Source organism: Chanodichthys erythropterus, chromosome 17 (genome assembly GCF_024489055.1).
Source record: "Chanodichthys erythropterus isolate Z2021 chromosome 17, ASM2448905v1, whole genome shotgun sequence".
Classification (NCBI taxonomy): Eukaryota; Metazoa; Chordata; class Actinopteri; order Cypriniformes; family Xenocyprididae; genus Chanodichthys; species Chanodichthys erythropterus.
In genome coordinates this window covers 31,627,864-31,652,760 of record NC_090237.1, presented here as the reverse complement: position 1 = coordinate 31,652,760, position 24,897 = coordinate 31,627,864, and the positions used below count along the sequence as shown (strand labels likewise).

The following is a 24,897-nucleotide window of genomic DNA, read 5'->3' as shown; positions in this document are numbered from 1 at the left end:
TTTTTTATTTTTTTTTTTTTTTACATATATTCACTCAGAAAATAGTTCTTTTAAATGGTAATAATATTTCACAATATTACTGTTTCACTGTATTTTTGATTAAATAAAGCCCTGGTGAGCAAAATATACATAAAATATACAAAAATGTGTACTTTATTTTGCTTGTTTTAAATATATATATATAAATAGAGCTGTACATATATATATATATATAACAAATTGAAATAAAACATGTAAAAACCTAAACAAAACAAAACGCAAAAGCAAACAACGAGGCAGGTCTAGGCTGAATCTGCAGACTTTTTCTGAAAAAAAAAAAACATTGTTGGATTTTGTGGAGTATAATGTTAAACAGAGCTGGGAATACAACTTTTATTGGTAGCAGAAAGCATAATATAATTAGGGCTGGGTACCGACAATCGGTTCCAAATTTCCAAGAATCCTGGATTTGATAAGGTGCGCATTTCGATTCCACTTATTGATTCTTGTGCGCACATTTTAATGTGATTTTAAAGCATTCAACACAGGAAGACACAAAAGAGAACTCAGTTCAGTATTCACACACTGTTTTCTCTGCTGCACACAGAAAGCCACCTCTCATGTAGTGTGCGAATACTGAACTGAGTTCTCCTCTTTCCGGTCTTCTTGCACTTGAATGGGCAAATACACACAAAATTATATCAAAACAACCAAATAACACAGTCGATTATGTCTTAGGGACAGAAAAGGCATGTGTAACAGTATATTGGATCTGTGTAGCTCTTAAAGTGACAGCAGCCGCCTGTGTCATTAATGTTAATCAAACAACAAAATAATAATACTATGATAAGTATTCATTTATATTTAATTAGTAAAAAGAAAACTATGCAGTGTTATTTTATTTTTGATTATATTTGATTTCAGTTTTGGTACCTGAACTTTGTTCAGTTGTATTTATTTGTGCTATTGCTAATTTGTTTATTTTATTACTGGCGGTTTACCTGTCTTTATCATGTTTGAAATTTATATTAGTAAATCTAGCTGTTTTTGCTGTGGCATATTTGTTAAAACCATAGGAGAAAGTTCCTCATGTAAGTGTTCTTCAGGCTGCTGATTTTTGTTCATGAACAGAATGTTTTGATAAGAAATGGGGATTGATAAGAATCTGAATCACTAAAAACCCAATATGGATACCCAACCCTAAATATAATGAGATAAAATAATAAATTAATAAACAAGAGGCAATGGATGTGTAGAACTTTAACAACATACATTCCAATTCTGTAGAGTTCTGCTGATTCCGCATGGGTCTAGTTATAGGATTACAGCTCTATTTCCAAGTCATTTTCGAATGAAGTGACTTTTGATTTGGTTTACAAAAAGCAACATTAAATAAACCATTAATTGAAAGCTTTTACTACTTAAAACTGTTTCCACTTGCATTTAGGTTTTCCATTTTTTGCTGTAACCTTCATATGAATGTATAAATTGATGTTTACCGAAAACAGCACTAACAAAGAAGAACTTAGGTAGTGTGAAGCTGCAGGTGGAAACAGTTTCGACAAATACAAGCTTTGCTTGTGCCTAAACTGTCACAGCAGGAAACAGAGCTGAGAAGATAAAAGTGCAAAGCTCCGCCATTACATATACTGATAACACGAAATCTGGCAGCAGGTTTTGTTATCTACGCTGAAAACAGTCATAGGTCGCCTTACCATCAATGCATTGGCATACAGTTTGAATGCTGTGGTGTTCTTAGCGTTGGCATATTTGGGTTCATTAAGAGTCTGAATATCAAAATGCGCATGGCAAAAAGCTCAGGGGGGTTACTGAGATACAAGTGTGTGTGTGTGTGTGTGGAATGGCAGTGATCTCTGCCAATCTCTGATCTGTGTGAGGTTAAATGCAGTTAAATGCAGCATTTAAATAAAACATGTTAAGGGAAAGATGGATTTTTCATAGTTGGCAGGCATTAACTGATCAAAGCGTCTGATAAATTCACACTGGCAAACATAGAAACAGGCATAAACATATGCGTACAAACACACCCGACTATGTGAGATATGCGGAGAGGAGTTGCATGATTTTACCTGGAGCGAGAAATGTTTTTTTTTTTTTAATCAGAGGGTCAGTGCATCAATTATAATACACATTAACATCCATAGCGCAACTGATGTCAGCAATAATTCACAGACTATCAGCAGCGTAAATAAAAGAAAGATGGAATTTGTGCAATATTATTGGAAAGAAAACAATCAAATATACAAAAAGTTTTGTAAAAATGAATAATGAAGGATTTAATATAATAATAATAATAGTAATAGTATATTTTGATATTTTAATTTTTTTTTTAATTGATATGCAAAAATGTATTTGACATTTAGAATTTGTACATGCAGCATTACTATCATTCATCTGCTATTTGACATACTACTCATTTTTATTCATATGATATTATTATTATTATTATATTGATACACATTTAATTTAAAGCTGCAGTCTGCGATTTTTCCTCTTTGTTGCCATCTCTGTTTGAAACATGCGATTGCAGTCATATGCGGAACAGTTGTACGTGCGTTGTGCCTCGGCACAGCTCGTCAGCGCGGATTAATCTAATGTTTGCTGTCAGTCACCGCACCGGTGTGGATACTGCACTTCAGAATCACAGATTCTACATCTAGAAAGACCAATATAAGAATTTTCACTGGAAAATATCATCTGAACAAGTAACTAACATGTCTGCCACTTTTGTTCTGACCAACTGAGGAAAAAAGCATTAGGCCTACAATAAATCGCGCTGCCAATGATGATTAAATTTAATGATCACTTAGCTCGGATCATGCCATACTGAGCAAATTATTATTACTGTTATACCTTGCTCTCAAATTGTTAATGTTAACAACATCAGCATTGCGTGACTGTGTATTTAGTGTTTATTAGAGTTACCTGTAGATTTCAATTTCTGTAGCCACTCCACAGTACAAAGTCTTTTGCTTTTTGACTACAAGTGAATCTCCAGTTGTCACTGATGATTGTCATTTGGACCTTTCTGGATTACAATCCGCCATCAAAATGATAAGTTTAATTATTCCAGCTGCTGTGAGAACAGGCTATAAATGATCCGCTACCAGCTGCATCCTCACGTGATAAAACCGATTAGCCTGGACTCCTTCCTTTCTGTTTACGGACGTGACGTAATGACGCACAGAGGAACTGCTGCATGCTCAAATTTCCCGCGGAAATCCACCATGTCGCTCTTATTATAAAACATTATTACAAGCTTACTGTTGTGAATCGAGACAAGATAATGAGATAGTTTTGAACACTGGCTGGTTATGTACTTGCTCAACAACTGATTTTGGATCATTTTTAAACAAAAAAGTTACGGACTGCAGCTTTAAGAAAAGAAAGGTAGAATTTGGGAAATATTACTGGAAAGAAAAACAAAAAACAAATATATAAAAAGTTTTGTGAAAATTTATGATAATTAAAGATGAATTAATGACAAATGAATGATTTAAAATGACATACTACTACTAACTAACGAACTACATAACTATAAAATAAAATAAAATAATTTTCTTCATTTGGGGATCGTTTTTAAGTGTTTTTTTTTTTTTAAGTTTGAATATACATGCACAATTATTATCATTCTTCTTCTATTAATATTCCCATCATATAATATATTATACCAAAATTATATTTATAAATAAATATATTTTCACATCAAATACAACACGGATGTTAGATATCTCTCTCACCCTCATCTTCCCAGGGGCTCTTCCGTAGGGAATCACAGTCAGACCGGCACGGCGAAACAGGCGGCAAATTGGGCGCAACGCTGCACACCACCACGCCCCTCCGGGTGGTTCCGCCCAGTATCCGTGGCGACTCTGACGGATGGAAAGTGCTCATTTCCGTCAGCTCCGGGCCTCGGCCGTCCCCTGATCTCTTCTCCAGAGTTCCCCGAGGGTCTCCGGGGAAACACGGCGTGTACGCCATCGGCCTGACGGGGACCTGAGGTGGGCCGGTCAGGCTTCCTTCTGTGTACAGGCTGATGGGCTCTCCAATGGCACAGCGCAGCGGCGGGTAGTGCCCACCGTTGGCTTTGTGCAGCAGGGCGGCCGTAGCCGGATCCTGAACCATGGAGAGGTTATTCCGGGAATAGCTCTTCTGGAATACCTTCTTCCGGAAGGCGATGAAGAGAAGGATGAGAGTGAGGATGAGGAAGAGAACGACAGCGATGCCAATGAGCTCCTCCTTCCCGACGTAGGCGTGGCCTGCCTGCATGTCCGGAACTAACACCGGACGAATAGAACAAGCGCTGCCCACGAAACCCGGCGTGCAGTTGCAGTAGAAGGATCCGAAAGTGTTGACGCACACGCCGCCGTTCTCGCACAGCTCGCGTTCACATTCGTTCACGTCCTCTTCACACCTGCAGATGAAAAATAAACACTCAGTGGTTATTGTGGCCCACTGGAGTTTTACTGCATCAGTTTAGTGTCCTTGGCCTGCTATAAAATTTATTGTGACTCTGCAGAAATGCATCAGTCTATAAAAAAAAAAACTGACAGTGTGTCTGAAAGCAGGCATGATGGGATTAGCTTACAGCCTAAAGTAATCTGTCTATCTACACTGAAAGTGAAAATGCTGCAAGACAGCACACAATAAAAGCCAATCACGACTTATTGTAGTTACACTTTTGGAGCTGGATTTTGGACCAGCGAGATTTGTCGGCGGTTGGAAAGTAAGCAAACTGTCACAGCTTGTTAAAAATCAAAACAAAACAAAAACACTACTTTTGTTTCCACCATTTTTGGGAGCTAATTATCATATTTCAAAGACTCATTAAACACAAAGTGAAATCAAATGTGACCTTATTTACTTCCATAATAAATATTACATGTTTCACTGCTTTATAAACAAGTTTTGAGGCAATTAAGGCTGAGAAAACAATTATAATAATCCAGCATAAGTAAAATGATGTTAATGTATAATAATACTATAATATATAACAAAACTATGGAGACCCAAACGCAACAAACTGTGATGCACTGTGTAATCTGACACTTTTCTATCAGAACCAGCAACTTCTTGAGCAATTTGAGCTACAGGAGCTCGTCTGTTGGATCGACCACACGGGCCAGCCTTCGCTCCCCACGTGCATCGATGAGCCTTGGCAGCCCATGACCCTGTCGCCGGTTCACCATTGTTCCTTCCTTGGACCACTTTTGATAGATACTGACCACTGCAGACCGGGAACACCCCACAAGAGCTGCAGTTTTGGAGATGCTCTGACCCAGTCGTCTAGCCATCACAATTTGGTCCTTGTCAAACTCGCTCAAATCCTTATGCTTGCCCATTTTTCCTGCTTCTAACACATCAACTTTGAGGACAAACTTCACCTGTCAGTGGTCATAATGTTATGCCTGATCGGTGTGTGTGTGTGTGTGTGTATTATATATATATATATATATATATATATATATATATATATATATATATATATATACACATACATATATCTGTATATATATATATATATATATATATATATATATATATATATATATATATATATATATATGAAAGGCAGTGTTTAAAGTTTTCTAATGTCTGTTTGTATTCGCGTCAATAGTGCTAAACGACCGAATAAAAGTGTCTGTGGTCTGTAATGAACTACATTAGCATAAGCCAAGAGAGACTGCAGCAGTATAATCTCCTCTATGCAGAGAGAAGCATGAAATGATCTTTTAAAAAAAGACTAATGCTACTCAAACACAGATAGATTGATGCCACCATCTTGTGGCCACAGATTGAGCAGCAGTCCCCATCAGTGAACAATTCAGAAACGCATTATATCGACTGCATAAAAATGTACACAGAGGAAATGAAAGAATGAATATGTATGTGAACATGGCAAGCAATTCAGTGCTAAGCCTGTGCCAGTTTTTCACGGTGTGGTGCCAGCAGAAACAGACTTGTGGACATGTTTAGAAAGGAACAGATGCTGGTTATTAAATTCTGTTGGCAGCTCTTTAATTTGGGAAGTTTAAGTTCATCAACCTAATTCACAACGTGCGTCAAACAGACACAGCATCATCGTTTTTACGTGTTTTAATACTGTTAAAGGTGCAATAGCCCCTAGTTTACCTCAGGCAGATTAGACAAACTAGATTTAAAAATGGTTTGTTATTTACTTGTTGTTATATGGGCTGTAAATGGGCTGTAATATGGGCTATTGACTTGCTTTTAAATTATTGAGGTTCTTTTTGTAATGCATAAAATACTACACTAATACAGTAATAAAATTACAATATTAAGTTTAAATGTAAATAGAATAATTTAAAAATATTTTAAGCATAAAATATATTCATAAATATTAGGGGTGTGACGAGACAGGTATCTCACGAGACGAGACGAGACGAGACTTGAGACTGAGTTCACGAGACGAGACGAGACAAGATTGAAATGGTGATATCATGACTAGAAAAAATATTGTGCAGGTGTATTTGAAATGTTTTAACTAATCATCTTGTAATGAATGTCATTTCAGTTCTACTTTCTGAGTATGAATTATCATATGCAGTAAAAGACAACAATACTTAAGTACTGTAAAAGGTTTTGCTACTAACTCAACTGACTGACTTCTCTTCTGTATGATTTCAGTCTCTTCAGACCTTACTGTACATGATTTATGAGCTTCTACAACTTTTGACCTCCTAACTGAACTCCTTTCCACAAACTGATCATTTCAAAAACAGTAAATAAAAATGTTAACACTTTACAATAAGGTCTCATTTATTAACATTAATGTATTAACCCATATCAACTAACAATGAGCAATATATTTGCTACAGTATTTATTAATCTTTGTTTATGTTAGTTAATAAAAATAGTCATTCATTGTTAGTTCATAGTTTACAGTGCATTAACTAATGTTAACAAATGAAACCTTATTGTTTGTGCTTAATAAGATTAAGAGAAAACTATTGTAAAGTGTTACCATGAAAACGAATAACAATCACACTCTCTCAAAATTCAAAGTGCAAATAAGACCACATTTTTCTTTGATACAGAGCTGAGAGATTGTTACAACTGCACTGCCCAGCCTAAAATATCTTTCATATTGAGAGATATCTGTATTCATCAGGGAGCCGCTTTCAAAATGCGGGGTATTGAGATCGCGTTTGAATGCGCGCTCCTGTTTACTTTCACTTTCAGCGATCGCGCGTAACTCTGTAAATATGGAGCTGCGATTAAATGTTTTTTATTTAAATACAAACCAAAACGACAGTGGAGCCGTAATGTAAACGTAGCGGTGGCATATTCTTTCCTAATCATCCTAACATCGTCCTGCGTCCCAATTCGCATACTATGCGTCCTAAATAGTACTCGAAAAAAGAATTAGTATGTCCCAAATCGTAGTATGTTGAAATGAGTATTCCAAAGATACCCGGATGGTGTACTTTTTCCGGTTAGAATTCGATGTGCAGATCCGTGCACACTTCTAACGACTAATATTGCCCATAACACATTGCGCTGTGTAAGAGGATTTGATTAGAACTACAAATACGAATAAAAAGTGTTTAAAAACTACAAACATGACGGACGTGCGAGGTACGACGGTTAAGATAAAGGGGCTTGAATGATTAATAAGCAGTGTCTAACCTGACAAAAATATATTTATTAAATGTTATCCACATTATATTTAATCTGCAACAGCATTGTGAACTTTTATAACGATGTGTTTGGTCATTAACTTTTAAATACATCATTATGCAAAGATGAGGAGAGTTCTCTGCATGAAAGACCAATGACTGGCAGATCAACGTGCGACTACATTTCTCTCCGAAACGGTAGGAAAATAAATTTAATTCAATGTGGAGGATTTTAACTGTGACAAGATGATTGACAGGTAGTTTAAACAGTTACAGGTTGAGTAACTAAGCAACAGAACGTCCGTTAAAGACGCAGTTATGACGAGGTAGTATGTCCCAAAACTTGCATACTCTTCTACTACACACTCAAAAGTATGTACTTTTTCTTTACAAAAACAGTACATACTTTTAGGACGTAGTATAAGTAGGCGAATTGGGACGCAGCATCTCATGGCAACATCACAAGACTACTTTTCGCCTCGACGAGAAATCTCGTCACAGTTTAGTCTCGCGAGATCTCCTGACACGAGATCTCGTCACACCCCTAATAAATATATATATTCACACACACACACACATATATATATACATATATATATATATATATATATATATATATATATATATATAAAGCTATTTTTGTGAGTAATAATTTAATAATTATCATTATTATTAATAATAGTAATGAATAGAATAATTAAATAAAACAATTTAAGTTATATATTCTTTATATATTCTAAAATTATTAACATTATACATTAGAAATTATATATATATATATATATATATATATATATATATATATATATATATATATATATATATATATATATATATATATATATATATATATATATATATGTGTGTCTATCAGTCAAACCAAAAATTATTCAGACATTTTTGATATTTTGACTAGTGGGTGCAGGACACTATAGTTCATATATGTAAGTGAGGATATTATACCCAAAAAATCTTCATACAGTGGACTACCAGTAAAATTTTGGTTTGAATATATATATATATATATATATATATATATATATATATATATATATATATATTTAAGACAATATTCTTGAAATGTTGAAATATTGGTAAACTGACGTTGCACCGGTGTATCCTCTCTTGCAGCTGCAGATGAAGGCGTTTCCGATGGGTTTACACACGCCGCCGTTCTGACATGGGTTTGGCATGCACACGCTGATCTCTGTCTCACAGCGCCCTCCAGTGTACAGAGCACTGCAACTGCAGGAATAACCTGAGAGAGACACACAAGGCAGATTGTTTGTTCATGAATTGCAAAACAATCGCACAGACACACGCTCACACGCCGGTGGGAAATCGCGTGGAAAATGTCAGTGAGTAAACAGTGCGCTGGTTTTATCAGGTCTACCCACAAAAACAAACAAACAAACACACGTCTGGCAGACACTCCTGCACAAACAACCTTTTCAAAGAGGATGAGTATGGCACAACACCGCAACTCCCACAACGCACTGCTCCATTCATCAGAGCCAGTGAACGAGTGAAAGAGAGAAATGACTACAGTCAGGCAGAAGAGATGAGAAGGGAAACAATAAGAGACAAGTTGAGAGAATAAAAGAAAAGAGTAAAGCGATGAAGGGATGAAAAGGATCGAGATGAGAAGCGAAGAGATGAGACTAAAGGAGAAAATAATAGATGAGAAGGGACAAAGAGAGAAGAGGAGAAAAAGATTAGACAAGATGTAAAGAATAGATGAGATGAGAAGAAAGACGAGTAGAATTAATCAATGAGAAGAGACAAAGAGAGAAGATGACATTAAATGAGAATAGATGAGACAAGAAGAGACCGGACGAAAACAGATGAGATGAGAAGGAACAGTACTATGTGAAAAAAAGAGAAGAGACAAGAAGAGAGGAGAGGAGGGAGACAAGGGGAGAAGAGAAGAGATGGGATGAGAGGATAAAAGAGACAAGGTGAGAGAAGAGACGAGAGGAGAAGAGGCGAGTGGAGATGAGAGGAGAGGAAAGGAAATGAGAGGAGACAAGGGGAGAAGAGAAGAGACAAGATGAGATAAGAGCAGAGAAAAGGTGAGAGAAGAGGAGATGAGAGGAGAGGAGAGGAGAAGAGACGGGAGAAGTGGCGAGAGGTTAGGAGGGGAAAGGAAATGAGAGGAGACAAGGGGACAAGAGAAAAGACGAGACAAGATGAGAGGGGAGAAGAGACGAGGAGAGAAGATGAGAGGAGAAGAGAGGAGAGGAAATGAAAGGAGACGAGGGGAGAGGAGAAGAAACAAGATGAGAGAAGAGGCAAGAGGAGAAGACGAGAGCAGAGAGTGTTAATGTTAATATTCTTAAAGTGCATATTGCAGTTTAAACATTTTTTCGAGATGAATATATAACCTTGTACAAAAATACCATATAAAAAGGTACTGCAGGGTTTAAAAATGTTTTGCAGGGCATGAATTTAGTAAATAAAGTGACGGTCTCTGTAAAAAACGCTTTTTTTTCAGCATTTTATGTCACTAAAGGGAGTCGATCGCCGAGCTCTGTGTTGATTCAGTGCAGAGTAGGCTGGTATTCAGTGACAGCGGTCGTGAATTAGTGTGTTTTCTGTAGTTTTTGTATTCTATTTATCATCGTCATGGTAAATTATTGTGTTTGTGGAGGTTGCACAAACTCCAGCCTGTCAGGACATCGAGTCCAGAGGTTTACTAACAAGAAAAAGGATGCTGCTATCTTCCGTGACGGAGTGTGTTTTGTGCAGGTGAAGAGACGGACTTCACTTCTGCATGTGCTTCGAAATACGCGTTCATTATAGACTGGAGGATTATAATCCTGGCGATATGATGGAGCTCAACATTGTAATACTACTGTAAATGATTATATTAAATGAATAAACTTACACATGCGATGCTTCTTCACCGTTTTTACTTGAATCAACACTGATGAAAAAATTATGTACACAAATGCATACAGTCTCACACTTACACAAAACAGTTTTGAATTATGTGCTGGTAATGCACTCCAATTTCATTCATGCCATGTATATAAACTTGACTGTAAACGTATACATTCAAGTTCACACAACTACATAACTCACGGTGTCATATACATCCCCACACTACCAGTGATCGGCACGGAATGAACTCATAACTCATAATTGATGAATAAAGGATAACATTACAAGAAACACATACAGTAATAATAACACTGCAAGTTCGGCCTCCGGCGGGAAACATGATCACGGGTCCGTCAGAGATGAAACGTGAATGGTGCACCGTAAGACTTTTTTTTAATCATTTTTGTTTTACATCGTGATGAGAAACCGCTATATCACGTAACGGTAGTGTAGACGGATATTAAAGGTGCCCTAGATTGTTTTTTTACAAGATGTAATATAAGTCCTAGGTGTCCCCTGAATGTGTCTGTGAAGTTTCAGCTCAAAATACCCCATAGATTTTTTTTAATTAATTTTTTTAACTGCCTATTTTGGGGCATCATTAACTATGCACGGATTTTTTCAGCGTGGCCCCTTTAAGAGATGCGCTTCCTCTGCCACACGAGCTCTGGACTCTATATTCATCGCATAAACAAAGTTCACACAGCTAATATAACCCTCAAATGGATCTTTACAAGATGTTTGTCATGCATGCTGTATGCATGCTTCGAATTATGTGAGTAAAGTATTTATTTAGATGGTTACGTTTGATTCTGTGTGAGTTTGAGGCTGTGCTCTGTGGCTAAAGCTAACATTACACACTGTTGGAGAGATTTATAAAGAATGAAGTTGTGTTTATGAATTATACAGACTGCAAGTGTTTAAAAATGAAAATAGCAACGGCTCTTGTCTCCGTGAATACAGTAAGAAACGATAGCAACATGCTAATGAAACATTTAGAAAGACAATTTACAAATATCACTAAAAATATCATGATATCATGGATCATGTCAGTTATTATGGCTCCATCTGCCATTTTTCGCTGTTGTTCTTGCTTGCTTACCTCGTCTGTTCACAGATCCAGACGTTAATACTGCTTTCCTTGTCTAATGCGTCGAACAGGGGCTGGCATTATGCAAATATTGGGGGCGGAGCCCCCGACTGTTATGTAACAGTTGGTGTTATGTTGAGATCCGAGTGTTTTCCGGAAGTCTTTTAAACAAATGAGATATACATAAGAAGGAGGAAACAATGGAGTTTGAAACTCACTGTATGTCATTTCCATGTACTGAACTCTTGTTATTTAACTATGCCAAGATAAATTCAATTTTTCATCCGAGGGCACCTTTGAAGAAGTTTATTAGATTCTGTTATTAGTAATCAATAACGTTACTCCTGGAGGACCAATAGCTTTGCTTTTGCCTGATTCATAATAATCTGTACAATATTGTGATCTGAACACAGTGTTACATATCGTTAGCTAACGTGTATAGGCTATCTAAGCTAACACCGGTCTCTACCGTTCTTCACTGCTTCTCCTCACAAAACAGCTCAATTTGTCTCTTTTGACCATTATTTTGTCTAATTCTGGCCTGTCCCTGCTCTCTTGGACCCAAGCAGGCTAATTGTATGGCTCAGCGTCCGAACTGTCATTGCGATCCATTGTTTTCCTATTGTTCATATTGATCGCACTCCCTTGAGTTATGTCACTTCCAATTTGGCATTTTTCAGATGCTGAAGTAAAATTTTCTCACAAAAATGACTCCAGAAGCCTATGTAGTGTATTTATACGTGTTTTTTTTTCAAGAAAATCTATTTCATACATTTTTTTTCTATACATTGAGCTCTAACCTGCAATATGCCCTTTAACAATTATAAATATATATATATATATATATATATATATATATATATATATATATATATATATATATATATATATATATATATATATATATATATATATATGTGTGTGTGTGTGTGTTTATTCTTATTTTTTTATGCATAATATATATAAGCATTATTTGTTCATTGCTTATGTAATGGCCACTGCTTTGGCAACAATGTGTAAGTCATGCCAATAAAGCAAATTTGAATTGAATTGAATTAAATTGAATTGAGTGGAGAGGAGAAAAGTGGAGAGGATAGGAAAGGAAATGAGAGGAGACAAGGGGAGAAAAGAAGAGATGAGATGAGAGGAGAGGGAGAAGAGGCAAGAGGAGAAGAGAGGAGAGGCGAGGAAATGAGAGGAGATGAGGGGGAAGAGAAGAGATGAAATGAGAAAAGAGACAAGAGGAGAGAAGAGGTGAGGAGAAGAGACGAGTACAGAGAAGAGGTGAGAGGAGAGGAAATGAGAGGAGACTAAGGGAGAAGAGACGAGATAAGAAGAGATGAGGGGAGAAGAGGCAAGAGGAGAAGAGACGAGATGGAAAGGAGAGGAGATCAGAGGAGACAAAATGAGAAGAGAGGAGATGAGATGAGAAGAAAGACAAAAAGGGAAAAGAGAAGGATAGAACAGAAGATATGAAGAGACAGGATTTACTGGGGAGCATGTGGAAAGCAGTAGCTGATTTAATCATCATAATTGGTCATTTGGTCTCCATCAGACTCAGTAGATGTGAATTAGAGCTTCACTGAGCAGACAGAAGCTAAGCTGATTTGACTGAAGCCAAAACTGAGCAAAGCTTATTAACCAGAGTAATTACATCACAGAAGCAGATTAACTGGAGAGTAATTGAAGCAACCAGGAGGATTAATTATAACATTAAGATGAATCACATCGCAATCCTAAAACCAGACATTTCTGGAGGGCCTGGACACGAACGCATGCTCTCAAACACTCACACACACACTCTCACCTCCAGATGGCAGACTGATGCAGGTGGCACCGTTGAGGCATGGCTGGGCGGCACACGCGTCCGGATAGAGAACGCATCCCAACTTGAGGTCTGTCAGTCCCACCACCTCCGCGTACGGGCTGCGTTTGTTCTGCAGCGGGAGTTCGTTATCGTTCAGAACCACAGAGTCTAGACAGCCCTGAAAGCCATTGGTAACCCGCGGACCTTTCCTTTCCGTCAAGCTACGGCCGTCCGGAGGCGACACCTGCGCTCCAAAATAAATGGACAAATCTGCTCCCAAAGGACGGAATTTGGCCGTGGCCAGCCGTCGTTCCACATACATGTCGTCTAGCGAGAGGCTGCTGTAGTTTCCACGCAACTCCAGGACCACGTGATGCCAGTTCCCATCGTTGACTGGTCGGCCGGAGATCCCGATGCTCCTGGGACTGTTGTTGCAATCCAACTGGAACCACAACTTTCCCTCTTCGATCTGTCAATCAAATGCAGATACAGTCAGTCTATTTTGAATTCAATTCTGCTGTAAAGATAGTAAACAGTCATCATTCAAAAGTTGATTCAGTTTGGTTCCATAACTGTGTACAGTTCATCAACTATGAAATGAGTTCAATTCATAGTTTTCAGTCACGTGACTGCTGCGGGCAAAACAGCACAAGTGTAACTGCAGCACAAGTCTGTCAATTTTCCATCTTAAAAACAAATATGTGAACAAGATGCAAGTTTTGGGCACTGGTGATTCATAGACAGTGATTTCATCACTAAAAACAGTGGGACGATTTTTTAAAAAGCTAACGTGAAAAACACTAGGGTGGGTATTGCACCAATATAAGGATTAAATTAAGCAAATTTTAACACTAATCAAGGATTTGTTGATCTTGGTTTTATTTTAAATTGAGTTGTGTTGCACCACTTAATTTTAAACACAGATTAACTTACGCAGAAAGACCGTTAGAATTAAAGGGATGATCAAGCAGCATAGGCGGAGGGTGAACCGACGCCAGGCTAAAGAATCAACCCACCCTTAAAGTGCCTTAATGCACTAAAACAGTGATATTAAAAGATCAAATTCAGTTTAACCTTTTTGATGATGCATACTATATACAGGTGAGCAGATGAGCCCAGAATATGAACGCAACGCATTTTCTTTATAATGGTTTTTGATTGGAAGAAACCTTGTGTTACATTAATATTCTGTGTTCAATTATTTGCCTGTACAAAGTATGCATAATCAATAAGGTGTATATTGAATTTGGTCTTTTAATATCGCTGTCTTACTACATTAGATCTTCCTACAAACCTGGTAAAAATGACTGGCAGGCAATGGAGGAAAGCATTGTTTTGCCCACCAGGAGGGCATTCCTCTCAGAGCGTGTCGTCACGTGAAAACTATCAAAGCAGCTCTGGAGAAAAACAGTGATCATCTAGCTCAGTTCAGTTCTCGTCCAATATTGTCAGTGCATTCAAGATAATAATATGGCAGAATATTAAAGGGTTAGTTCACCCAAAAATGAAAATTCAGTCATTAATTACCCTCATGTCGTTTCAAAACTGTAAGACCTTAGTTCATCTTCAGAACACAAAATAAGATATTTTTGATAAAATCCGATGGCTCAGTGAGACCTCCATTGGCCGCAAGACAATTAACACTTTCAATGCCCAGAAAGACATTAAAAACAGTTCATGTGACTACAGTTGTTCAATCTTAATGTTATGAAGTGACGAGAATATTTTGTTGTGTGCCAAAATAACTAAATAATGACTTTACTCAACAATATCTAGTGATGGGTGATTTCAAAACATGAAGCTTCAAAGCTTTTGTTTTGAATCAGTGGTTCAGAGTGTGTATCAATATGCCCAAGTCACGCCTCCCAGTTGTGAACCATTGAAATTTCGAATCACTTATCACATAACAAAAGCCTCGTTTATTGAAATCACGTGACTTTGGTAATTTGATACACGCTCCGAACCACTGAGTCAAAACAAAAGATTCGTAAAGCTTCGAAGCTTCATGAAGCAGTGTTTTGAAGTCGCCCATTACTAGATATTGTTGAATAAAGTCGTTATTTTGATTTTTTGGCACACAAAAAGTATTCTTGTTGCTTCAGGACATTAAGGTTGAACCACTGTAGTCACATGAACTGTTTTAAATATGTCTTTAGTAGCTTTCTTGGCAATGAAAGTGTAAATTAACTTGTTGTCAATGCAGATCTCACTGAGCCATCAGATTTTATCAAAAATATCTTAATTTATGTTCCGAAGATGAACGAAGGTCTAAAAGATGTGGAACGACATGAGGGTGAGTAATTAATGACAGAAATTTCATTTTTGGGTGAACTAACCCTTTAAGCACAAAAAGAGTATTCTAACTGAAATATATCCAAATGAATCAGAAATGAATCAAATCAGGAAATTTGTATCAATAGCTTAGATTCAATTTTCAATTTAATTTAATTCAATTGAATTGAATTTAACTGAATTTAATTCTTTTTTTTTTTTTTTTTATAAATGGAAGAACAAAAAGGCTCTAGAAACATAAAAAAAAAAACTACAACAATTGTTTTCAATAATGTGAAACAAACAGACTAACGCTCAAAAGTTTTGGGTCAATACGTTTTCTTTTAATAAGGATCAAATCAGCAGATTATTATGATTTCTGAAGGATCATGTGACACTAAAGATTAAAAGAGGAATAAATGACATTTTACATTATATTCAAATAGAAAAGATAATTTAAATGGTAATATTTCACAATATTCTTGTATTTTTGATCAGCTTGGTTGAGAGACTTCTTAAACAGTAGTGTACATGCTTGTTAACCTCCCAAAAATATGTTTTAGGGTTCCATAACTCTTCAACATTAACCTGATTTCCATGTTAAACAGTAATTAGAACAAAGTAAATGAAAGATGGGCATGCAAGTGTGTGTTTGCATGTTTTATTAAGTATAAAAGTGAGCGCAGTACCTTCAGCACACTGCACGGATCTACACGCGTGTACATGATGATTCCCTTGCTCTGCAGCGTTCTGATCCGGAGGGCTAACTTCATCTCTCCGCTTCTCTCCGCATCCGTCACTCTGTACTTGATATAACTGTTCCCAGAGAAGCTCAGAGATGTGTGTCCTGAAGAACGCAGAGAGAGAAAAAGAAACCGCAAATATTTCCAGAAGGTGCCACATTATTTAGGATATATAAAGAGGCTTCACACAGGAGTCAAATGTTACCTGCACACTCTCCCAGTTTCCCCGGTGGACACTGGCACACGTACGGCCCCCTGCTGCTGTCCATCCCGACACACTGCATGTCACCAGGACATCTCATATCCGCACACACCTCCGACGCAGCAGAACAACTACCGTCTGAGAGAAAGAGAAGAAATTAAGATTGCAAAACAGTGGTGTACTGTTACCCTGAATTATAGGAGATATTATTGACCACAAACAACTAGCCTAATTTAAATGGCCACAACTCAAAACGTGTTTCAGTCCCTGCTGTTTTTGAATGGAATGACACGGCCTGTGTTCAAGAGTGTACTTTTGTAAGTGCATGTTCAACAGGTGGGCTTATGTAAGAGTTTTTCACACTGCGCTTCACCCTTTTAAAAACTGGGTTCAGACCACTTTTAACCTTGTGTTAAGGAATGTTTTACATGTGAGATTTTGACATAGGTTAGCACTGTTTTTATATAGAGTGTGAGGGTAGGTTTACACAACAAGAATGTACTAAAATCCGCTTACAGATGACAACGCTGTCAAAACGATCCCTGTTCACATGAATCTGTGAAAACAACTCAAAACGCTGTATTATTCATGCAGCAGAGCCAAGCAGCCCTATACACTCACTAAACAAGTTGTGTAGGGCCCTGCAAATTACGCAAGGCTGGCCCATCTCCCCCTCATGTCAAAGAGCATGTCAATGTTTACAACTTCGATGAGAATATGAAGCAGAGCTATCCTTCTGGTCACAAAAAAGGGGAAAAAAGTAAAGAAAAAAATTGAATTGCGGAAACAGAAATCAGGTAAAACAACTTTGATGTCAGCAAATAACAGTAAAGTTATAGAACCAGTACAATATATATGGGCGTGATGGAACTCATCATAGGTGCACATAATTTTAAAACAAGACAAAAATTATCTAATCTCTCAGTTAAGATTTAGTTACAACTCTGCACTAATGCAAGATGGAAAGCAATGGATTGACATTGACTATTGATTTATATATTGAATTTAAAATATTGATTTGCTGGGCATACTGGTCAATATGGAGGCACGTCAATCAGTACATAATAAGAATCAAGTATCAAGTATTGCTCTAACATACATTCCGAAAAGCACAGTGACATGATATGGCAAGCCATTTTATATTTTATTCATTCACAGGATATGCTTTATATATCAAGAATCCAACTTCCACTGTTTAAAATGCAAATTCTTAATATTAAGAAAGGATTTTTTACTAGTAACAATGTCTATTTTTGATATCAGTAATTAGATTTTTAACTAGTACAAATGTGAACAACAATGACGTCATCACTCGCAGAATTCTAATTGTAATAAATTAAATTTCGACTAGTAAAAACCGTAATTCTTGATATCTGCAATTGCATTTTCACTAGTTAAAGGGTTAGTTCACCCAAAAATGAAAATAATGTCAGTAATTACTCACCCTCATGTCGTTCTACACCCGTAAGACCTTCATTGATCTTCGGAACACAAATTAAGATATTTTGATTAAATCCGATGGATCAGTGAGGCCTCTATAGACAGCAATGCAATTGTAACTCTCAAGATCCATTGAAGTACTAAAAAGATATTTAAAACAGTTAATTTGAGTTCAGTGGTTCTACCTTAATATTATAAAGTGACGAGAATACTTTTTGAGCACCGAAAAAACAAAATAACTTTTCAACAATATAGTGATGGGCCGATTTCAAAACACTGCTTCGGAGCTTTACGAATCGGATCATTGATCCGGAGCGCCAAAGTCACATGATTTCAGCAGTTTAGCCATTTGATAGGAGATCCAAATCACTGATTCGATTCGATTGCTTTGAAATCAGCCCATCACTATATTGTTGAAAAGTCGTCGCTTTATTAAGGTAGAACCACTGTAGTCACATGAACTGTTTTAAATATCTTTTTAGTACCTTTATGGAAAGAGGAAGTACCATTGCTGTCTATAGAGGCCTCACTGAGCCATCGGATTTAATCAAAAATATCTTAATTTGTGTTCCGAAGATGAACGAAGGTTTAACGGGTGTGGAATGACATGAGGGTGAGTAATAAATGACATTATTTTCATTTTTGTGTGAACTAACCCTTTAAATATTGCAAGAGCCAAGCCATAGTATAAATATTATTATTTTACATTTGAAAATATATTAATATTCATCTTAAGATTCTATGGAAAATATTCTGTTTAATAAATATTGTTTGTTTATACAAGGGAGGATTGTAGTGGGAGCACTGGGGTGTCAGGTGTGACTGTGTGGCAATGGCAAATGGTTTATATGGCTCGCGGGGCAGGTAAGAGGGTCCCTTAGCAGAATTTTGCTTAGGGCCCCAGAGAGGGCAGGACTGGCTCTACAGGCCAGTAGTTGGCGATATCACTTTGTAAAGAAACACTACGTGCCTACATACTGAACATGTGCGCCGTTTTCACCAATTCACATTTTTTGTAGTTTACACGGAGATAACAGCATCGTTTTCAAAAACGTGCACTTTGAAACCATTTTTTTAGAGTTTGCATTTTCAGCCTTACTTTTCCAAGTAACTAGTAAAGAAACTTCAATTTACAGCAAAATATCATTATAAAAATGTTACTTTTTCAAATTTTGACAGCTCTCCTGTCTTCATGTTGAGAGAAATAAAGTGCAGAGGTTTTGTTTGCGCTGTGAACATGATGTTATTGTAGTTCTAGACTAAATGTGAACATGCATTTACTCATGTCACTTGCACGAAAACATTCAGTATTGGTCAAAATGAATAAAAACAGTGAAATGCAATCTCAATATTTTACACAAACCTGTAATAATTTACTGTTATGAAATTACACAAATGTACTTTATGTACTTAATCTCACTTTATTAACCAATGTCTTTGCTGCTGACCTTCAATGATTTAATTCAACCATACTAATAAGCAAAAATTACTTTATATACAATTTAGAAATACGAGTATTGAACCTCCTGTATCTTATTCTTCTTTAAACAAGAACTGCAGCACAGCTGAAAGGTTTGTTTGAGCTGCGCCCTCTACTGTACAGGCATAAAAATGCATTTCCTTCAGCTTGAGGCTTAATCATTTCACTTTTGAAATTATTATTAAAAAACCAACATGCACACGTGAGAAAAAGTAACGCAAAAGTAATGTAAAGCATTACTTTTCATAAAAAATAACCAAGTAATGCAATAAGTTAGTTTTTAAGGGAGTAATGCAATAATGTATTGCATTACTTATAAATGTAACTTTTCCCAAAACTGTGCACCGCTACTATATTTGCGCTAGAAATTAAATGAATAAGTGATTCTACAAAAGAAATATTTTCAAGTAAACGAATGAAAAAGCTCAATCTGTTATGTATATATATATATATTATGCATAAAAATGTGTACAATATTCACATTTGTCAATTATTTGAAAACATTTCTGGTCAAAATTTTTTGTAATAATCACAGAAGAAATATAAAACGGGGCTTTCAAATTAAAATGGTGAGAAGCACTGCTATAGAATGACCCTGGGTTAACAACAGCCCCTTTCACACATACAGTAAAGTCCTGACTGGTATATTTTCAAAAATACCAATAAATCAGTTCTGGCAATTTCCTGGTATGAGAAGGTGTAACATTAACATTAAATTACTGATGTTGTGTGTGAACAAAGAATGAAGATTACCAGTATGAGCATGTACAAGGTCTGAAAGCGCTGATGTAAGAAGTCTGCTTTGGGACAATCATAAAGCTCTGTTGGAACAGTTTACAGTAGGTTCTGCTGCTTTTAATAGTTTTTCCTCTGTGAACATGCACTGTGCTAAATTGACGTCTGACAGTCACGCTGCATCTCATGCTCGAGAGTCGAGACCCTGCCTTCTTTTCCATTTACGTACTATAGTAACTATTATGTCACGATTTTAAGAGCAAAACTGCATTCTGTGTGATCATCCCCTTATGCCTGTCACTCAGAAGTATAAAAAAAAAAAAAATTAACTATACACTTCTCCTCATCCAGGTGGATGGAGAAAGCGGCTCAGCGTTTAAAGGTCATTTCCAATGATTGACTTCAGAGAGTTTACCGGTATTTTGGTACTGATTGAATGGTATCTTACCGTTAAAAAGACAGAACACCACTGCTTGTTTGAGCAGCACATTTGTGTATTTTAGCCATTTTTTTGCTGTGTGAAAGGGTTTAAACACTCACCGCTGCACACGCATCGTGTGTTCCTGTGAAACTTGGGCGACACAAAGCTGCTTTTGGTAGAGCTGTACGTGAGCAGGCTGTGCGAGTCCAGCGTGATGGTTTGTTCACACTGGGCCTCCCTGCAGTCCAGACCCGAGCAGTTCTTATCCAGAACCGCCGACACTCTCAAAACCTGGTCCAGCTGGCGTCGCGCAGAGCTCAGCTTCTGCGTCACGAATGCTGCCTTATAGAACCCTCCTCCTTCCGCTGTCTCCACGGCCACCAGCAGGTCCAGCTGCCCCGTGGATTCTACAGGCTGCACACTGAGCACGTGCAGAGCGTCAGGGCGGGGCGTCGCCATGACACTGGACAGGACGCGCTTGACCGAGGGGAGGTGACGGGACACGAAGTCGTGAGGGGAGACGCGGTCAAACCGAACTGTCACGGCGTCATGGAGCATCTCGACTGAGGCCTGCTCCACGTGCACGCTCACAGGCACGCTCACGGTGAAGCGGCCGTCTGTTACAGTAGCGTTGAGGGTGTAGCGGCCTGCATCCAATCCGCTCAGAGCGATGATTCGACCATCTCGAGGGCTGACCTGAGAGAGAAAAACAGACATGTCATAAGGTAACACTTTTTTTTTTTAACAGTGTCCTTGTTACATGTAGTTACTGTTGTAATAAATAAATTATGCATAATTACACGCAGCAAACCCTAAACCAAACCCTAATCCTATAGTAAGTACATTGTGTAGCTAGTGTAGTAAGTACATCCTATAGTAGTTAATTATTAATATTCAGATGTACACATAGATGTATAATTACACTGTAATACGGTTACACTTTATTTTAGTGTCTTTGTTACACTGTAATTATCCATTTAAGTACTGAGTAAAATTTAGTAACTACATGTACCTATTATAGGGATATGATTAGGGTTTGGTTTGGTTTAGGATTAGCTCCGTTTATGCATCATTTATAGTTATTAATATAGTAACTATATGTAACATATGTAACACATGTAACAATGACACAGTGAAATAAAGTGTAACCACACATAATAATGCAAGAAATAGATTCACAAAAATTACCCTTTGAAATTAAAATTAGTTATGTTGTTTTTGACCATGTCTGATAATAAAATAAATGAAGTACAATGAGTAAAATTACCTTTTAGTAAATATACACATTAGAATTATCAGTCTGAACAGTTATGATTCTCATAATTAGAAAAAAAAAACATTTAATCTAGAAGTTTATACTTAAATACTTATACTTACATGCTTAAAATGAGATATTATGCATATTTTAAGAATACAAAACTAAAATAAAAAAAGTTTAAAAGGTGCAATATGTGATAATTTTGCAGTAAAATATCTAAAAACCACTAAGCCAGTGTTATATATTTTGTTCACTTGAGTATTTACAATATCCCAAATGTTTCCACCTATTTGTAAATCGTGAGAAAATTGCAATTTTAACCAAGGCTCCGGGACGTGTGAGGAGTCGCCTGTCAATTGCGTCATACCCGTGTTACCCTCGGCTTCTGGTTTTATTTTGTAGAAACCATGGAAACACCAAAACGTGTTGGGCAATCGCTCCAGCGGCCTCGTTCAGCTCCCACAACACTCGGTCCTGCTCTGCTTCATACTACAGTAACGTTAATAATCACATCCATGAACATGATTTCTTCCCGAGTCCTGTCCTGATTCTTATCCACCGGCTGTGATGTGAAGACCACATCTCCCAAGATTTTGTGCTCAAACTTGGCGTCATCAAGCTACGCCTTTGTTTTGAATAGGCCTCTAGTGACCTCTAGCAGACAGAATTCTTACATACTGCACCTTTAAGCATGAACCTTGAAAAAAAGGCTAAAGTTTAAGGTTCAAGATTTTTTTTTTTGATCTTACATAATTTCCACTGTTATTTTTATAGTTTTGATGACTTTATTGCTGATCTAAAATGTAAAATGTATTTTTTTTTAATTACTACTTTTGATTGGTACTGATGAACAATTAAAATATAACACTTCCAGTTTATAAAATACATTTATTTAAATCTCAAAGTGAAAAATGTAAGTTGTAGGGGTTTAGCAGACTAAAAAGTTTGAGAACCCCTGATCTAAAAGATGAAAAACTGTCAAAATACAAATATGACATGTGTATTAAAAAAGGCAAACCAATGGAACACACTTATATACCTTGAAAAGGCTGCTCTGCTGGTGTGTGTGTCCGTAGGTCAGTATATCAAATGCATCCTGGTCTGTCGCATGTATCTGACCGATTACACCTCCTGGAAACTCGTCCTCCATGGTTACGATGTGCACATGTAAAGGTGATGCCACTGGCTTGTGAACGCTCTCCTCTATCACACGCACCAACACGCTCGCCATCGACGACAGAGGTGGCCTACCCGAATCACTGGCCTATAGTGTGAAACGGCAGACAGTGATTGGCTGAATCAAGCATCAATCAAACCACAGAATAATTAGAGGATCCAGAAAGATTATTTGAATTGTATTTTTGTGAGATCTGATTAAAATGCAGCTTGCTTTCAAATATAATAATTGTCCATGTCATTTGCATAAATCATATAAGGATAAAAGTAATTGACAGTAAGATATTTGGAATGTTTGTATGTGTTATAATGTTTTATAAATATTTCTATTTAAAAAAAAAAATGTGCTGCTCTTAAACTTGTTAATCAAACAACTGGCTTTCAGTGAAATTAAGCAAATTTTTATCCAGCTTTTTTCATTACCTGCACGTGAATGACGTATTCTGTGCCTTCTGACCTACGAAACACCTTATTGGATGTCAACAGCCCCTCTCTATCCAGTTTAAACCACGCCCCCTCATTTCCTGACAGGATACGGAAATTAAAAGGGGGGCCGTTATGGCTGGCGTCCTTATCGATGACGGACAGCTGCAGGACACTTGTTCCCAAAGGCTTGTTCTCCTGTTGTTGAGTAAAGCTTGTGTTAAACTGATGAAATCACTCAGATGTGATTGGTTGATTTACCATTTGCTCATTATCATACCTGTATAACCGCAGTGTGATTGGCTGGGGTGAAGGTGGGCGGGTTGTCGTTGACATCAGAGATGTCGATGTTGACCTGAACGGTTGAGGACATGGCTGGGGTCCCGCTGTCAAGAGCTCTGATGGACAACGAGTAACTAACCATCTACAGATACAGAGAGAGAGAGAGAGAGAGAGAGAGAGAGAGGTTTAAAACATACAGAATAAGAGATGAAAAGAGAATACAAAGTCAAGAGAGATGAACACACATCTATATATTCTCTTTCACTTTGACTGTGTCATAAATAGTCTATGAGAAGCTGACAGATCATCTGAAGCTCTATACATGCAGACACACAAACTCAGTTTGTAACTCATTTTTTAAACTTGCTCCCAGTCTCTCTTCTTTTTACTATTTAGGGCCAGAGGGCCGATGGTGTGAATACCCTCGTGGAATTGCTTTTTCTTCTTCTCCGAAATGAGGGCCTCACATTTCTGAGGGCCTAAACATGCTCAAACTCGTCAGAAAACTTATCACGACTGACAAAAAATTACATCTGAGATGGGTTCAGATTTGTGTGGCAAAATGGCTCGGTAGTGCTACCTACAAAATTTCAATGAAGTGCCCCTCCCACTATGCTTAATGTAAGTGTACGAAATTCTGTACACACTTGTAATGTCCCAATACCTACACAAAAGTCTCTTGGAGCGAAGCCCTAAACACAAAAGGAAGTCAGCCATTTTGATTTTTCTCAGCCTAGAGTTTAAATTTTCATTTGCTTTCCTCTCTGTTCAAAGGAACTGAATTTCAGACATTTGTGGCATTTTATTTTCTCCCAAAACTCCACTTATAATGTTAAAGACTATTCAGAAGGGATTCTTTTTCTAAATGAATCATTATATTTTCTCTCTTTTTTTGCAGCTTAGTTACAATTAATGGACTTTAGAGAGGATTTACACTGAAAGTTAATAGAGTATGTCTACATCATACATCAAAGTCGTATTTCAAAACAGCCAGGAAGTGATCTGACCCCCTTTAACCATCTATAATTGAGCAGACTAAGTAAGCT

At 37.2% G+C, this 24,897-nt stretch overlaps 1 protein-coding gene across 1 annotated transcript in view; it reads right to left on the bottom strand.

The window, feature by feature from the left end:
• fat3a (FAT atypical cadherin 3a) overlaps positions 1–24,897 on the bottom strand; it is a 209,114-nt gene that overhangs the window by 15,407 nt on the left and 168,810 nt on the right. The window contains exons 19-27 of the mRNA XM_067365788.1: positions 23,850–23,993; positions 23,570–23,767; positions 23,010–23,234; positions 20,832–21,408; positions 16,640–16,774; positions 16,381–16,538; positions 13,421–13,889; positions 8,745–8,898; positions 3,741–4,414 (exon numbers count right to left, since the gene is read on the bottom strand). Of these exons, the coding sequence (XP_067221889.1) occupies positions 3,741–4,414; positions 8,745–8,898; positions 13,421–13,889; positions 16,381–16,538; positions 16,640–16,774; positions 20,832–21,408; positions 23,010–23,234; positions 23,570–23,767; positions 23,850–23,993 (2,734 nt within the window). The remainder of the gene's footprint in view (positions 1–3,740; positions 4,415–8,744; positions 8,899–13,420; positions 13,890–16,380; positions 16,539–16,639; positions 16,775–20,831; positions 21,409–23,009; positions 23,235–23,569; positions 23,768–23,849; positions 23,994–24,897) is intronic.